General features: G+C 44.8%; 1 protein-coding gene across 3 annotated transcripts in view; it reads left to right on the plus strand.

Annotated features, from left to right (window-relative positions):
- TNFSF13B (TNF superfamily member 13b) overlaps positions 1-6,455 on the plus strand; it is a 33,514-nt gene extending 27,059 nt beyond the window's left edge. For all 3 annotated transcript variants that reach the window (XM_072760989.1, XM_026008873.2, XM_072760988.1), the window contains 3 exons: positions 1,293-1,405; positions 1,490-1,640; positions 4,848-6,455. In XM_072760989.1, the coding sequence (XP_072617090.1) occupies positions 1,293-1,405; positions 1,490-1,640; positions 4,848-4,960 (377 nt within the window). In that variant the 3' untranslated portion in view covers positions 4,961-6,455. The remainder of the gene's footprint in view (positions 1-1,292; positions 1,406-1,489; positions 1,641-4,847) is intronic.
- The last annotated feature ends 9,416 nt before the right edge of the window (positions 6,456-15,871 follow it).

The following is a 15,871-nucleotide window of genomic DNA, read 5'->3' on the forward strand; positions in this document are numbered from 1 at the left end:
TGCCTGAGGGAACTGAACTCAGATTCACCTTGTCGTTTGCTTTGTGTGAGCACCTCAGGTTCTTTACTTCTCAGAAGTGTTCAGAGAATGTGTGGTTCTTGTTTTATACTATTCCCTCAAAGATCTATTTAGAAAAAGTTCAGATATGATGGGTTTGCCTTGGTGGAATGGCTGACCCAGGCACATTCACCTAGCAGTTGTATCTATGAACATGAAAGCATCTCCAACACCACATCCTTGGGTGGTGCCACCTTCTTACAAAAATTCACAGAGAAACATTTTCTTTAAGCTCCTGCTAGGACAAATTGTTCTTGCTGAGCTTCTGGCTTATTGTCCAGTGGGCTCTGAGTTTTATTATTTCCCTTTATGCAATGAGCAAGGTGAAGCTCGGGGACGCCTGTGGTTCTACAGTACTAACTACATGGGAACATTTTTTAGACTATTTTATACTACCACAGTTTCATTTCACTATTCTCTCCTCATATTACCACTTCCCTAATCTTCTTTTCACTTATTTCACGCCATCTTATTTATAACCCCCCCTCATTTATTAAGCCAGCCTCAAAGTTCACCATTTATTCCAATATTTTTACATGGTGGTGAGAGATGTAGTGAATTTGTGGTGTGAATTCATAGGAGAGGAGTGTTTGCACATTCCACATGGGTGTTCATCCCAGAGCAGGGTGCCCTGGCGTGGGGACCAGGTCCCCTCCCGCCTGCCTGCTTCTGGAGCTGCTGGCTGCTCTGAGCTCTGGCTCCCCTGTCACTCCCCAGAGAGATCTCAGGGGTCCTGGAGGAGAATTAGTGTGCTGACCAGTAACCACTTCAACTTGAGTATCACCGACGAATATCTCCGAGTTCCTTGACTGTGTCCTATTATAGGTTTTGTCTTGGTCCCTTCCCTGCTGTCCCTAAGTGCTGTTCTGGTGCTGTACTGGGGAGAGGACCTCTTCCCCATACTAACTCCCTTCTCTGTGGAAACCAAAGCAAAACCAGAAAATCCCTATTATTAGTGTGTCATTCAGAGCCTCTCCCATCCAGACCAGGCTGTCTGGTGAGTGCTGCTGAAATACATGAGAATAAAAGCAAAGTGCTTGCCCTTGGGTTCCTGTGTCTGAGGGGTGTGGTAGTAATGTGCAGACCACTGCTGAGACAGCACGGAGCATCCTGATTTGTCTCCTTCTCCTCTTTTACCAAAAGATAAAATTCGTCTCTTAAGTTTCAGACTCGGTTTTACCATTAAGTGGAGGTGAAAAACTGCTGCTCTCACAAGTTTTCTGTCTTCATCACAGGAGCTTACACATTTGTTCCGTGGCTGCTCAGCTTTAAAAGGGGAAGAGCTCTGGAGGAGAAAGAAAATAAAATACTTGTAAAAGAAGCCGGTTACTTTTTCATATACAGTCAGGTAGGTTCCCCGCGCACCTGCTGCCAACCGCCCAGCCTCCGTCCCATGCTCACTTCTGACCAGCTTCTTTGGTTTGTTTCTCAGGTTTTATACACCGATAACACCTTTGCCATGGGACACCTAATACAGAGGAAAAAAGTCCATGTCTTTGGGGATGAACTGAGCCTGGTGACTTTGTTCCGATGTATTCAAAATATGCCTGAAACACTACCCAATAATTCCTGTTATTCAGCTGGTAAATAACGGTTCTGTATCAATAGACAGGAAGATGTTCCTTGATACACTGCATGGTTTTTATTCTCTGGAATGATAAGCTAGTTCATATGCATTGAAATGGATAAAATTGTGACCGATAGTTTTATCACTCTTCTGTAATTGAGAAAGGGCAGGCAACATGGATAGCCATTCTAAACTTCATTTGCTTCAGCATATAATATTGCATAAGAACAGCGATGAGGATAACAGGATGAATGATTACCATGTGCCAGACATCCTTGTCTTGCACCTTACCTGGGCTCCTTCATATGATCCTCCCTTTTTAAGGGAGGTGGAATCTGAGGCACAGAGAGGTAGTACACGTTGTCCAGGTGGCACAGCTTCTAATTTCCAGAACTTGGATTAAACCAACTGGTCTGACCCCAGAGAATGAGCCTCTAGCGTTTGCTTTTTTTTTTTTTTTCTCCACGTGTTGCTGAAGAAATGCCCTTGACTGAACTGAGGGTCTGGTCAAATTGCTCAGTGGCTTTCTCTCACTCTCCTACAGGTGACGTCTGGTGCACGTGGACACCAGACAGCTGATTTGGGATGGGGACATGGAGGAGCAAGGCTTCTTCAGATCAGGGGCAGTGAAAATGTAGAGAGGAAAAGAGAAAGGCAGGGCTTTGTTCAGTCAGGTCTTTGGGGCTATAATTGCCAACATACTCTTCATTTTATTTTGGGGGTAAATTTATCAAAGCTGGTATGGGGGAGGAATATTTGCCTTTTATACATTTGTTCCTTTCTGGTCATTTGACAAATCCCTTGAGAACCCGAGGAATGTCTTCAGTTCAGACAGTTACTGTCACACAGGCTGGGAGCCTGGCCGCCGAGTCTGAGGCCCTGAGATGTGAAGGTGCCTGCTAACAAGTACATAGTAACTCAATCAGGAAGGAAGGAAAATAGTTCAAAAAGTGAAGACAGTTGGCACTATGGACCCACAGCCATAAACAGCTGTAAGGGGATGATGAGGAAGTGTGTTGAACTAAAACTCCCTAATTTTCATAAAGAGATGTTCCCCTGCAGCCAGTGATGATGACCAGTATCCTGGCGTTGCAGATCCAAACCGGTACCTCAGGAGCTCCCTGGGGCCATGCCTGGTACCGTGTTCAGATGCAGCAGCCCTCAGAGCTTCCCCAGGAGCTCTTGGGGTGGTGTCTGGCTGTTGACCCCTCCCTGCTCACACTCTAAGCCACATTCCCTAGGTGCCTTGCCTTTTAAGTATAATTAACCAAACCTTAAAGTTGCGTCTCAGTGCCAGCAGCTTCGTGTTATGTATGAGAACTATTCTCCAGAGCATTTCAGGTGTGCAATTTTAATCTGTTCTAGGACAACTCTGTTCAAAACCGTTAAAAACTATATATTAATATATAAGAGAATGCAGTACTTCCACCTGGAAAAAATGTAAATGGTCCATCTGAGGAGCCCGGTGTAACATCAAGGCCCACTTTTACACAAAGCTGAGTCTTACTATTTCATTAACAAAGCGAGTGTGTGGTGAAGTTACAAATCAAAGTTATACCTGATTTCTATAACCTGGAAGAATTGAAATAGCCAATAGCCCTGTGTTGCAATTTTTAAACCGAACCTACTTTAAAATCGTTGGTTCACTCTGACTTTGTTTTGAGAGTTAGTATTACCTAATGCTGTGTGATCAATAGCCTTTGTCAAAATATTACATTATATTCAGTCTTTATAACAACTGACTTATTCAACAAATAAATTCCAGTCTATTTTTTACTATTTCATGTAGTCATCAAATGCTTTGCTAATCCTCAAAAGTGTACACGTCACCCTCCACAATACCTGAAACTGTTCTTTTGTTTATTGTCTTAATCCATTACAAAAAAACCCAAGATCCTTGGAGACAGAATTTTTGTCATTCTGATCATAGCCCTGTGCGTGTCTAGATGGATGATGGATGTTAATATACACAACATAATTCGCATAAATACGTTTTCATGGCAGATATTTGAAAATGCAACTACTTTTTAAATACTTGATTGAAAGTATTAACAGCTTTGGTATTCTTAGTTTCTTACTTTGTTAGTTTCTTTGTGTCTTCTCCTCCCTTGATTCTCCTTTCTTTTCCCTCATATTTGTCTGTTAAAGTGGGGTCCCCACTGATGTACTGAGTGTACTCCTTGTGTACACATATGCAGAACACATCATTGTAAATTAGGCACATACAGGTTTTTCAGTCAGTTTAAGTACTTTATTGCTTTTGATTATGAGGACAAATATGGTCATTTAAGGAAACATGGAAATATAGAACATTGTAAAAAATAATCCACATGACTCCTAACCCCGGTTGTCTGGACTCCAGAAAAAAACTGTTAACAGGTGCGCTTTGCTAATAGGTGGTGTTTTGTTTTTTATTTTTTATTTATTTTATTATTTTTTTAAGAATATATTTTTTAAGAATATTTTTTATTTATTCATAAGAGGCACAGAGAGAGAGAGAAAGAGAGAGAGAGAGAGAGAGAGAGAGGCAGAGACACAGGCAGAGGGAGAAGCAGGCTCCATGCAGGGAGCCCGATGTGGGACTTGATCCCCAGTCTCCAGGATCACACCCTGGGCTGAAGGCGGCGCTAAACTGCTGAGCCACCCGGGCTCCCCTTGTTTTTTATTTTTAATTATACACACATTTTATATCCACATTTAAGTGTATTTATGAGTGTCTATGCAGTATATACATACTACATGGTGTGAGTACTTTTTGTGTTTCTATTTTATATTTTTATTTAGCACCATTAATTTTTTGTATTTCTGTTTGTGTTCGTATTTAACATTATTTGTTAACATTATTATAAACAGTTTTATTTGTCAATAAAATGGAGCAAAACCACTTTTAACCATACAATATCCCATCGAGGAATGTGCATGACATACTTAACTTTTTTTCTTCAATTAAGACATGGCTTTCTGTTCAGAGTCTCCATTTTACAGATAGTAGGTGATAAATACACTTATACCCGTTGTAATTCTTTGTGCTCATTTGCTTTAGCTCTTTTTTGTCTTTAGGCTGATAGAGTAGTAACTGGTTTAGAAGTCTGCTGCTGTCATTTGAAGTGTGAATGCCCATGTTCACATTTTTCCAAAATAACATTGTTTTACTTAATGCCCCCGCCCCTGGCCTCCCGCGTTGTACAATCACTTAAAGTCCCTGTAAATCACTGTTTTCCAGGCATCGCAAAGCTGGAAGAAGGAGATGAGCTCCAGCTTGCAATACCGCGTGAGGACGCTAAAATATCACGAGACGGGGACGGCACGTTTTTTGGTGCATTGAAGCTTCTGTGACCTACTTACACCTCGTTTGTGGCTGTATCCCTTCTTTTCTCTGTACCTCCAAGGAGAAGACTCTTAACTGGAAACACCAAAAGGAAGAAAAACAGTAGTTACCGTAGCCTTCTCTGTGAGCTCTTTGTTTTGATTCGCTGAAACTAGACCAAAACAGGAAATTTAACAGACAACCACAGCCAAAGGGTGTCATGTGAATTATGAGAAATAGGGCCCATTTAAGGAAAGATAGAAATAGGCTTCTCCCTATAATGCCATGTTAAACAATTTAGTCATAGCTTCTTGACCTGGAGGAAGCACAGGCTGCAAAAGAGCAAGAATCATTTCTTCCAAAACGGCATTCCATCACTGCTGCACACCAGCTGCCGGCGTCCACAGGACCTTAGGACATGTGGGAACTCTCAGGTCCATCCTCTCTCTTCGTGTGCAATCTGCCAGTCTCTTTCAGTTAATATTGTAGAAAGTAAGAAAAACAAACAAATCTTGCACTTAACACATGAAAAAAGTAATTAAAAGCTTACATTTAAATATATTAAGCAGTTGGACTTCAAATTCAGGTACTATTTAAATTCATCTGGTTTACTTCAAGTGTGCAGTTTTTACCTGTAATATTATGTATCACCTGATGGAGCACCAGATATTTTTCACAGGAGGGAGGTAATTCTCTTGTGTATCTGCACCTGATGTATTTTTTCGTAGCTAATTTCATTCACTTCAGAAATTTTACTGTGGGGTAATTCCAATTATTACTCATATGAGCATTAGGTGGGGAAAAAAAAGCCCAGCTATAATTGTTCTTATGTAAAAATAAAATCTCCCAAGAGAAGTTAATGAATACATTTATAACAATGGAATATATTTGCCCTTTATTTCCTATTCTTCTGTTTTGAACTGCTGCTATTATCACAGCCTTTACAACATACTCCTGTGATTAGCTTTACAGAAGTGGAGGTTTCATTAAAGTTCTTGGCTTCCTTAAGGGTGAGCTGAGCTGTGTGCTCAGAATGCGCCAGGGACATCACCCTCATTTCAGTCTAATAGACAATCTATTTGCAAATGCTGTCATAACTGTCCTTAGAACATCAGTTTCCCTATTCTGCTTGTCTTTTTTTGTTGTTGTTGTTAAATGTCATCGGTTTAAGGAGTTTACTCCATTAAACAATTTCCTTCTCTAGTTTAAACAGTAGATGGAAAACAATAGACCCAGATCTACACTCATTTTCTCCAGTCTACATTAAAATGTTTTGAAGAATATGCTTTTCACAACAGAACAAAAAATGATTTGTACTTTGTGTCTAAGATTAAACTTTGTTTAAAACTCTGATTACTACAATTTTGGCTTTTTTGGTTAAAATCAAATATATTTTGCAACTTACTTTGTTTTACAATATTATAATCTGAATGCGTAGGTGGAGCAGGAGTCCTGATCTGGGGGGTGAGTCATTTTCCTAGTGTTGCTGCTAAGTTGAATCGCCAAATAAAAAACTTCAATTTCTTCTGCCTGGCTTTTTGATTGGAGTTTGGTTAACACCAACTCATCTTTTGGCTTTTCCTCACGTAACTAAATGCCATTTTAAAAATTCAGGGCAGAGGTACCCAGCTGGCACAGCTGGTTGAGTGTCCGACTCTTGGTTTCTGCTCAGGTCATGATCTTGGGGGCATGAGATGGAGCCCCGGGACAGGCTCAGTGCTCAGCATGGAGCCTGCTTGAGATTCTCTATCTCTCTCCCTCTGCCCCATCTCCCCCACACTCTCTTTCTCTCCTCTTCCCTCTCTCTCTCTAAAATAAGTAAATCTTTTTTAAAAAATAATAAATAAATAAATTAAAATTCAGTGCATACCTGTAAAACATTATAAAGTAATATATGTTAGGGTATGAAACAAAGCATTTGAAATTATGAATATTTTACATATTTCAGAAAGAATTTGTTCACATTGCTTTTATGGATAGATAGATGATAGATGATAGATAGATAGATTAGATAGATAGATAGATAGATAGATAGATAGATAGATAATAGTTAGAAAAAAAGGATAGATAGAAAATAAGTAATTCTTGGAGCACATGGGTAAAGAAGGTAGTGCTACAGATGAACAGGCTTGCATACCAGCCACCGTAGTCTACAGCTACCCTGTGCTTCAATGGCTTAGCGCAGTTATCAGCAGATGCTGCATTCCGTTGCATGAAATATTCTTAACTCTTACTTTGTTTTCAGCTTAAACCAGCATTAAACATGTGAATCCCATCCTCTTCGAGTGTAAGCTGTGAGTGGAGTCAGACTCGTTCAATAGGAGTTTATTTAGCAATGAGGAAACGGGACGAAGATGAGGTAGTGCAGGGGTTGGGGGGTGCGGGATCCCCATGGCAGCACTGGTGGTCCAGCTTCCTTCTTCCCTATCTTTCCCCCAATTTAAGAAAAATGATGCTGTACTGGGATTTTCTAGAACAGAGCATTTCTAAGGTTGGGTGTATGAGCCCAGACCTGAGGCTCTGGTCTTACATGTGAACGCAGGAACGGGGCTGACAACTGACAGCTTGAGGGTGTGGGCTTGCTCGCCCGTGTGGGACAGACGAGCCAGAGAGGGGATCTTCCTGGCCTGGGTGATTATGGGTGCAGGAGTGTATTGATAGGGGAACTTAATGAATCCTGTTGTAATTTGAGTTACAAATCAGGCTTGCCTGTCCCGGGAGAGAGGTGGTGACCCGTGAATGGGGCATCAAGGCTGCCAGCTTAATGTGTTTGCTTTGGCTTCCGTGTCACTTTATGGTTTTTGATTTGGTTGCTAATATAAAAAATCTAGATTCGTGACATGAAAACAGGACATTTAAACTTTCTATGAATATTCTCCGAAAATATTTGAGGAAACCTATGGACACCTTTCTGCTGGATTGATACGATACCTAGAAGCCGAACTATTGTGACATTGAATGTTCATACATTCAGCTTCAGTAAATACTGCCAGAAAGATATCTGAGGGGTAAAGAGTTAACAGAAAGTGGCACAGAAGCAGGCTGTAGAGGCAGCAGTGCCGTGGGCTAGTTTTATCCAGGCCGGTGCTGGGCTGCAGACCCCATGGGACTCTCTGCCCACCTGTCACCTGCGGCCCTGCATGAGGAGGCCAGCGATTATCTTTTTTTTTTTTTTTAAGATTTTATTTTTTTATTCATGAGAGACAGAGAGAGAGGCAGAGACACAGGCAGAGGGAGAAGCAGGCTCCATGCAGGGAGCCCGATGTGGGTGGGACTTGATCCTGGGTCTCCAGGATCCCGCCCTGGGCCGAAGGCGGTGCTAAACCGCTAAGCCACCTGGGGCTGCCCAAGGCTAGTGATTATCAAATGCACTTTGCTCCTGATGATCTGTGGGCACATTCATTTTCATACATCAGTTCTGTAACTTTGTATACGTTGGATTAACTTTTACAAACAAATCACCGTTAAAAGGCAGTGGCCCAAGATCCCTGGTCATGCTGATACCAGGGCAGCTTCTCCTTTGGGGTTCCTCATCTGTTGTGAGGTAATGCACGGGAGTGAGGGGCCCATGCAGGGTCAGTGATACCATACTCTGGGGACATCCCTGTCCAGCCGTGGCCTGACCAGCTTTCAGGCTTGCTTTGAGGTCCTCACATTCACCACTGTCCTTATTTAAGTCAACTAAGTCTCGCGTTGTTTAAAAATGAATGCAATGAAATTATGTTTTCCATCACTTAAAAATAAAGGTAATAAGATAAAATTATAGAAGAATATTAATAATGCAGCATGAGTATGGAATTCAAAAGAAGTAAAGAGACATGCAGTGTTTGGTTTTATTTTAGCAAAAGATCTGAAAGAACCTGGTTTTGTTTGGTCTTAAGAGATCTTGAATAAACCAAAAATTTTAAAAGAAGAAAGAATGCAGCCCCTCAGGGTTGGGAACACCACTCTTGCCTGTCTTCAGGTCCCAAAAGGACAACTGCCTCTGCCTGATGGTGCCAATGGAAACAGAAATCCTGCCCCAGAGGCTAAGCATTTCCAAGATGTAGGGACAAGAGTGTCAGTGTGGGAGCCAAGGCTGCCCTAAATTTAACCTGGTAAGTGTGAAAGGACCTGGATCCAGGGGATCAGGTGGGAGTGGCAAGAAAACAGAAAGGGGGTGGGTAGTGGTGATGAGAAAGAAAACGTCCACAGGGAAGAGCCTCCTGGGCCCTGGGGGCGCCCTACATGCCCAGCCTGCAGCCTCAGCAGACTCAGGAGGTAGATGAGGGGGACCGGCCCACAGCCCTCAGCATCGCCCCCCACATGGCTCCCTCCAAACCTTGAGAAACAGCTGATCTTTGTAAGGGGCCTCGCCAGGGAGTGAGCGTCCCGAGGGGTGCACAGTGACCCCCTGGAGTAGGAGCCACACTCGGGGATGAGCAGGACGCTGTGGGTGAAGAGTCATGTGAGAATGAAAAGAGCCACACATTGGTTTGCATTTCAGAGAAGTCCACTGCATCATACAGGGCCATCTGGCTGCCTTGGAAGTTAAGGCAAGTGATTGTTTTTTAAAGTCTAAACCTCAGAGTTGATTGGACTGCTCAGTTAGGGTCCAAAACTCAGAGCAAAAATGAACAAGATGTTTCTAAACAGCATCACCTGCTGAGGACTGCTCTCCGCCACGTCGGCAGGCCGTCTCCAGCCTCGGAGCAAACTCCCCAAGAGAAGACAGCCCACGCTCCCGGGGACCTGTCTCACCATGGGTCCCAGAGAGGAGGCTGGCAAGCCTGGCACACTGTCTCATGCTCCCACATGAGCTCAGGTGCAGCCACTGGGCGAGTCTGGGAAGTTGCAGAGATTTCCCTTCGTGCAACTTAACACTAACGGGAATCCTGGCTGCCGGCCTGTTTGTCCTGGGGAGTGGATCCCACAGCTTCTCAGGAAAGTAGAGCCCTCACCTGCGCATATGTGCCTTTCCCAACATGACACCTGACTGTGAAAAATATAGAAACTCCCAAGTAATGAAGCATAAAGATAGTAGAAATTTCTATACGAGAGGGAAAAATAAAAAAAGAAAGACACCGCCCCTCCTGCCAAAATCCAAAAAAAATAAAAAGGAGAGGAAGAGGAAGGAAGAAACATTTTCATTACTTAAAGAGCTAGAGGATAAAATTGGAATCAATGGATAGAACTTACAGAATTTTTTTCTTTTCAAAAAAATGTATTAAGGTACACATTACATGCTGTAAAATTTACTCATATAAAGTGCAAAATGCAATGTTTTTTTTAAAATGAATTTGAAGAGCTGTGCAGAAAGTTACAGAATTTAGTTGAAAACATTAGGAACTTGAGGGGTGCCTGGGTGGCTCAGTGGTTGAGCATCTGCCTTTAGTTCAGGGCGTGATCCTGGAGTCCCGGGATCGAGTCCCGCATCGGGCTCCCTGCAGGGAGCCTGCTTCTCCCTCTGCCTGTGTCTCTGCCTCTCTCTGTGTGTCTCATGAATAAATAGAATCTTTTAAAAAACAAAAACAAAAATATTAGGAACTCGAGATTATATTGCCAGGAATGGAAAGAAGGGTCTCCCAGCTACAACCACCATTACCACCTTTTAAGGAAAATATGCGAAGCACGTTTTTAAAATTTTAAAGTAGGTTTAGATTTACAAAAGGCTACAAAAGGGAGTACAGAAAGTTCTGGATATGCCTCACCCAGGTTCCCCTACATGTTTCTTGTGTTTCTTACATCGTCTACGTTTCTCACATCATCACACCTGGGAAAGGACACCCATACATTATGATTAGCTGAACTCCATGCTTGACCAGAATCTCACTGGCATTCCCACCGCTATCTTTTTTCTTCCTTGAATCCTATCCAGGGCATGTCCAGCCCCTTCACCTCCCCTGCTCTGAGCTTCTGACTTTCCTTGGTTTCGTGGCCTCTGCAGTTTTGAGGAGTACTGGGCAGCTGTTCTGCAGGATGTCGCTCAGTCTGGGTTTGCCTGATATTCTCACGGTTGGAACGGAGTTGATGTGCCTTTTGAGGGAAGAACACCATAGAGTTGGAGAACCCTTCACATCCACCCTATCAAATCACAGATACACGATCACCTGGCCAGGTAGTGTTTTCCAGGTTCCCAAAGGACTAGTTTTAAATTCACAATTTTTCTAGTCATGAAACTGTCAACTATAGATGCTACAGTTCTTTGGAAGCCCGCAAAATGCTGTTTTGGGGGCAGTCCTGCCTTTGCCTGGCTGAGATGTTATGCCCAAGTGTCACCACTAGAGGGAAGCACGAGAACAAGGAACGGAAACCACCTGCGTTCTACTCCAGGGCATTAAAGAAATCCTAGGATTGATAGAACCGGGACTGGAAGATGGTTCACAGACAAACCAGACCCTGTTTCCTCAAATCACATTCAACTTTTAATGAAAAGTTGTGGTATCACTATTTCTACTCCGTTCCTGCGTGATGGACATTGATTCCTGTCCAACTGTATGAAATGGTTCGCAAACCTGGGAAATAGGTTTCTGCTCGTCCACAGAAAGCTGTGATACAATCCTGGAAAAGATACAATCCTGGAAAGTCAGAGCAGGGGGAAAGAATAAGGGCAGGGAGAGACAGGGGATGGAGGTTGAGGGACAGGCTCTCTTGGCTAAGTAGGCTCGGGCTTTGTAGAAATCTCTTCCCATCTCTGACCCCTTACTGGGAGATGGTTAGTGATATATTCTGATGCTTACACATAGCAGACTACTTCCGTTAAATTTTTAAACTACTTATATATTCACTGCACTAGACCAATCTGCACACATTATCTAATTTTTTTGAGGATTTTATTTATTTATCAGACAGCAAGTAAGAGAGAGAGAGAGAGAGAGAGAGAGCATGAGCTGGATGAGGGGCAGACTCCCCGCTGAGCAGGGAGTCGGATGGACAGACGTGGGGCTCGACCTCAGCTGAAGGCAGACACTTAACCAACTGAGCCATCCAGGTGCCCCACATTATCTAATTTTAATTAAAAAATCAATATACTACTTTTAGAGCAGCTTTAGGTTTTCAGAAAATTCCACATAAAGCACAGAGTTCCCGGACACCCAATCACCACCACCCTAATTTCCCCTGTGATTAATTCATTGTATCAGTGTGATGAACTTGCTAGAATTAATGAGCAGACACCGATACAGGATTATTAAAGTGCACAGTTTCCATTAGGGTTCTTTCTTGGTGTTGTGCAATCCATGGGTTTCCACAAGTGCATGATGTCATGTAGCCACCACTGCAGTTTCGTAGGGAATCTTTCCCTGCCTTGTAAGTGCTCTGTGCTCCACCTATTCACCCCTTCACACCCCAAGCCACCGACAAACCACTCATCCTTGTATTGTCTGCCTAGTTTTGCTTTTTCCAGAATGCCATGGAGTTTGGACCATATCATGTGCAGCCTCTTGAGACCAGCCTCTTTCACTTAGCAATATGCATTTAAGGTTCCCCTGGCCTTTTTGGTGTTTGATGACTTGTTTCTTTTTACTGCTGAATAATATCCCCTGAGTGGAATCAAGGAGTGCTGCTGGAACATATGGGTAAGGTGTGTCTAGCTTTGTAAGTAATTGCCAAACTGTCTTCCAAAGTGGTGGCACCATCTTGCATTCCTAACAGCCACGAATGAGCGGTTGTGTTGCTCCACAACCTCACCAGGATTTGCTGTCAGGTTTTCACCATTTAATGGGTGAGTAGAGTTATCTCATTTATACTCAATTTGCAGTTCCCTCATGACGCAGGATGTGGAGCATCTATCCTATGGTTATTTGCCATCTGGGTATCTTCTTTGGTGAGGTGCCTGTTGAGATCTTTTGCCCACCATCCAATTGGTAAGTTCCTTTTCTTATAGTTGAGTTCTAAAATCTCTGTGTATATTTCTGATACAAGTCCTTTATCAGATGTGTGTTTTGCTAAGATTTTCTCCTAGGTTGCAAAAATCATCAACTCTGCGATGCCAGGTATGGTAATTACCTGAGGAAATCAGGTCCTGGGGAAGTTATGTATCCCATCCAAGCTCACAAATGCTAAAGTACAGTGGATCTGGAACGTGAACCCAGATGGAGCAGAGTCTGCTGAGCTGACCGCATCTTCACCCCATATTCAGTGCCCATTAGCTTTGCACACAGGCCATCGGTACTTGACTGAGGTTGGTTATGATGTTGAGACCCTGATACTTGTCTGTTTGCCATTCACATTTCGCCAGATAGTAATGCTTATTTAGAAACGCAGTGAGTTAGCAATAGTAGGTGCTTTAAAAGAGACTTTTAAATACTTTTAAATCATATCCAGCCTCCAAAGAGTTGCATTCAGACCAACAGTGGGGATTTTTCAATGTCAGAGAATAGAATGGTTTCTGGAAAGATCACATAAAATTCCACTGAAACTTAAACAAGGGGAGTTTAGTGGTTTTCTTAGAGGAAATGAAAGTGGATCTGCAAGGAGTGGAGGCAGGGAGTTAACCGGCCTTATTTTAAATCACCCTGGCCTGGAAATTTCCAGGGAGAGAGCTATGAAATTCACTTAATCAAACACAGAAGAAAATGTGGACGAGCAGTACTGTGAATGCATTATCAACTCTACCAATTTTCCTAAAAACAAAACAAAGAGAGAGAGAGAGAGAGAGCAGAGGACCTGGAAAGTGAGGTGGGGGTGGAGGGGGATGGTGCCACTCTCAAATATTTGAAATGCTTTCTTGAGGAAGCAGCATTAGTTCCTCTGTCCCACATAACTCGGAAGAGCACAACTAGACTCAACATGAGCCAATTTTTTCTTTCAACACAAGGACATTTTGTTTTCTGGAAATTCAGCTGCCCCTGCGTGGAATCAGCTACCTTAGGGTCAGAATGTGGCTCGATGACACTCCCTGTGGTGCAGCGCTAACCATCTAATCTGGGGGCCTCAGGGCTGGGCTGGGAGCAGAGGGGAGAGGCCCGGGGGGGGGGGGGGGGGGGGGGGAGGCCGGGCTGCCGCGGGCGCCCACAGGAGGAGCTAGTGCCCGAGAGCGCAGGCATCTGGGAGTGCCGAGTCCCAGTCACCAGGCAGCCAACAGAGTCGTGGGTGGGAGCTGGGGAAGACAGAGGGGAGGCATCACCGCAAGCAGTCCCGATGGCGAAAGAAGCTCTTCCCAGGGATCCGCTGCTGAGAGGGAACAGGGAGGGAGCATCCCGCAAGCGCCAGGCCCGAGCCCTGCATCCAGGGTCCAGAGAGCAGCAGGCTGCAGGCCAGAGGGCGGGATCCAGCGTCAGAGCAAGCAGAAAGCTTTGTGTCCCTTCACCCTTCACCCGAGGGAGGCAGCCGAGAGTAACCTAAGGGCAGGGCAGCTGGCAGGTGGCAGGCGGCAGCGCTGTGCCCCAGCCCGCCCCGCTGTCAGGTGAGGGGCTGCAGTGCTGCTGCACACGGCGCCGGCGGGCGCGGCCTCTTCCTGCAGCCCTGCTCGGGGGCTGCGTGCCCGCAGGGAGAGCTCGGGGTCCCTCGGGGACCAGCGGCCGCCCCACCTACTGGTGGCCACCTGTGGGGGCGGAGTGGAGGGCTCCCGGCCTTCCTGCCCTCCACCCTCCCCCGCACCCCTGCCTCACCCAGCGGCACAGCCCGGAGGGTTTGGATTCCTTTGCCTTCCCTGTCAATCAAATCAACCCGATCCGTGTCCCGAACTGTCCACCGCGAGCTGTAGGAACTGGGGGGGTGGGGGGGCCTCGGGTCCCTCTGTGGTCCCCGGCCCTGCCTGCAGCCGCCAAGCAGCCCCTGGGGCCCCTGCAGGTTGCGGGAGGCAATTCCGCCCAGGCCTGGGATGCCCAGGCCACTTGGCCTCCTGACCCCGCTCCGCTCCTGGAAGACGCTGCACCTACGCGCCCACTCCCTGTCACTTCTAATCAGCTTTTCAGTTTAATAATGAACTCTGGGCCTGGACGCAGCCTCAGTGCGTTTCGCTCGCTTGAGTTTGACCTGGACTGGCCACGCATCACTAGGCACGAATGGATTGAGCCCTATTGTGAACTAGATGAACAACGCACCATCCAATAAGAGAATCGCCGTGGTCGTGTTATCAATATCTTGAAATATTGTAATTTTCGTGATTGTGTTATTCATATTAATCTCGGAGTTCCGGATCATCAGTTTTCTTTTAAATGAAGGCACCAGACCCAAGCAATGAGACCATGCAGGGTGTAGCTGATATTTCAAGGGCCCTACCTATGTTACTCCTTAACTAAAGGAAGCCTTCCATAAGTCTTCACCCACGTGCTTTTCTTGGAACTTACCAGCTACGAATCAATAATCACGGAATGGCCTGTATACGTGTCGGAAGTGGCGTTGGGATGGAATGCTTCTATCTTGCTGCATTCTATTCACAACTGAGAACCAGTATGTCCATTCGACTAAGAATTCACTTTTTTTGCCACAAAGATTCCGAGTCTGTTTCTGTTTCGGATTGCTTAAGCCTTCCTCTGAAATCACACAGAACTTCATTTCTGCATTTTTCATGTATCTCATTACATGAACTCAAAAAGCGACGTGGACTGGTGACGGAACCTGGGACCTCCAGCCCGGAGGAACCGGTCTGATTTCCAACCCCAGAGGGCAGCCCTAAGGACGTGCCGAAGTTCTGTGAGCCTTCTGTGAGCCTCGGTTTCTTGATCCGTGGAACAGGGAGAGCGATCTGTGCGGAGCCCGTGCGGGAATCAGACGTGCCTTTACAGGCCCCGCAGCTCCATCCTGCCCGTGTGGCTGTGGCATCACCCATGCCCATGTGTCCTCGGTCACCAGGCATCTGATGTCATCCAGGGAGGGCAGGGGAATAGCTATCTTACCTTCTACCACCATCACTTAGCATTTTGCTTCTAAAAGCTGCCAGTTTATGTTTCTCGATTGAGGAAATTCAGTGTTAAAAGAATGACGTGTCTTAGAAACTCTAACGTAGGAAAACCCAG

Source organism: Vulpes vulpes, chromosome 6 (assembly GCF_048418805.1).
Source record: "Vulpes vulpes isolate BD-2025 chromosome 6, VulVul3, whole genome shotgun sequence".
NCBI classification, from domain to species: domain Eukaryota; kingdom Metazoa; phylum Chordata; class Mammalia; order Carnivora; family Canidae; genus Vulpes; species Vulpes vulpes.